Source organism: Tasmannia lanceolata, unplaced genomic scaffold, assembly GCF_043159265.1.
Source record: "Tasmannia lanceolata isolate RefF3 unplaced genomic scaffold, GAP_Taslan_0.1 ptg000037l, whole genome shotgun sequence".
Taxonomy (NCBI): domain Eukaryota; kingdom Viridiplantae; phylum Streptophyta; class Magnoliopsida; order Canellales; family Winteraceae; genus Tasmannia; species Tasmannia lanceolata.
The window spans coordinates 43,574,413-43,576,564 of record NW_027518714.1 but is presented as its reverse complement, the minus strand read 5'-3'; the positions used below and the strand labels follow the sequence as shown (position 1 = coordinate 43,576,564).

Genomic DNA, 2,152 nt, shown 5'->3' with positions numbered 1-2,152 from the left:
CATTTTCCATGATTTTGATTTTCACAGGGACAAATGAAAAAAATGGAGAGATTTGATATCCGCACTCCTTTGCTTTGATATTGGCAATATGGGTGAGTGAAAAAGACTAAGTCAGGGTTTACCTAGGTCAACTAAACGTATTGATTAGCACATATAATTGGCTTTTTGTCCTACGTAGCCTAAAAACAGAAGCTAATAATCACATACCCATTGCAACCCTTTATTAAAACCAACAAAATTCCGTATAGAAGAAAATTTCTAATGATTAAGGCAAAAAATAGAGGAAAAAAAAAGAATACAGAAGCTCCTCAGCAGGAGTCTGAGAAAAAAAGAGGACGACGGAATATCATCTCCAACTTCCTAATGAGTGAGGCAAAAGCAAAGGAATAAAATAATGTACAAAAGAGAAGTTCCATAACAAACTGACAGCAACAAGCCATGCAAACGCATGTAGATCTTTAAAATGACAGACAGCATTGAAATTTTGTAAAATAACAACTGAACTGAGAATCAGATCAATACCTTCCATTTTCGTAGAAAGAAAAAGCACAATAAAAGCATATGAGAATCTATAACTACAATAAGAACCCCACATAATTTGAAATACTAGATAAAAAGGAGCAACCCCACTATGTAGAATCCACCTCAAACGTTCGGAAACTTGGCTGCAAAGATGTCAAAAATTCCAGGATATTGTATAATATCCTCCAACATACCATCATGAACAGTGGAAAAGCTTTCTTGATTCTCATAAAATGAAGTCCCGGGCTGCGAAACATTTAGCGGTTGTGGCATATTTTGGTAATTTACGTAGAGTCCGAAATGGTCCGTTTCAATATCATTTTTCACTTCTTTCTCTATTACTGAAGTGTCAGGAATCAAGCTACTCGGACCTTTAGAAGAATCGGACTTAGGAAAGAACCCATGAATGATTTCCTGCAATAAGCCCGAATCGGAAGGTTCAGATTGAAAGAAGTTTGTTTCCATCATGGGGTTGGGAGTTTCTGGTGTTGCTGACGTGTAATCCGGGTCTTGGACTAGAGAAAGATCCATATTAGTATCGAAAAATGAAAACCCATCGGAGAAATCAACACTAGGATTAGTAGTATCCATTTTAGTGTTGCAGTCAGATAAATTATTAGAATAGGAAATGGGTTGGTGAAAATGTGGAGGAGGAACAGTCTCAGAAGAAGAAGAAGAGAGCAAGTCTCTAAGGAGAGTCATGTGATTAGGCCAGGAGTAATCAGAACCGTCCATTTGGGGGACATATTGAGTGGGTTTAGGGTAGTAGTTATTGGGGGGTAAAATGAGATTAGGAGGGGGCGAATGAGGAGGAGAAGGGGGGTAAGTAAAATTGGTTCGAGCCTTGACACCACGCATGGCTCGAGCGGCACAGTCATAGGCGCACGCGGCCTCTTCGGCTGTGTCGAAAGTTCCTAACCAACGACGTTCTTTTGACAAAGGGTCTCTGATCTCGGCCGCATATCGGCCCCATGGACGGCGTCTAACGCCTCTGTATCTCATGGCCCCACCACTATCCTTGCATGAGGACCGTCGATTGTACTTCTTTTGTGGCTCTTCTCTTGCTAAGTCAGATTCTGGTATCATCTTGTTGAGTTGCCTCATTGCTTCTTCCATCTCTTGATAAGAAGTATTAGTCTCTTGAAAGTTTAAGAAGGAGACGGGTATGAGAATGAAAGGGTGTTGAACAGGACTTGGTATTTTATAGGGAGAGAGAGAGTTTGGAATTTTGGAATGGGCTAGCTACTAATTAGGATCGATTTACTTTTTTGCATAATTTGAAGGACACGGGCAAGGGAAGGTATGCTGGCCAACCGTCCTTTTTAATTCTATGAAATGAAGAGAGAGAGAGAGAGAGAGACAGAGATTGACTTGAGTTTTTGCCTTTTATGTGTATTTTGGCTGGTGCGTTTACTTTTTACTAGAGTTTTCTGAACCGTGAGCCATGCATGCATGGGGCGATGGTATGATTTTCTTGTCGAAGGTCACATTTCTCAGTGGGTGATGATATTCCCACCACCATGTTTTGATAATCACACTAACTCATCTCGTATTTTATCACTTAACTAGCTGTCAATGGTTTAATTATTTCTATCCCCAAAAGGTTCCGATGAGAAAATTACAAAAGAAA

At 40.0% G+C, this 2,152-nt stretch overlaps 1 protein-coding gene across 1 annotated transcript; it reads right to left on the bottom strand.

The window, feature by feature from the left end:
• Positions 1-457: 457 nt before the first annotated feature.
• On the bottom strand, positions 458-1,673 carry LOC143859957 (ethylene-responsive transcription factor ESR1-like). Its single transcript, XM_077370437.1, has one exon. The coding sequence runs from the start codon at positions 1,636-1,638 to the stop codon at positions 646-648; it is 993 nt and encodes a 330-aa protein (XP_077226552.1). The 5' UTR covers positions 1,639-1,673; the 3' UTR covers positions 458-645.
• Positions 1,674-2,152: the final 479 nt, after the last annotated feature.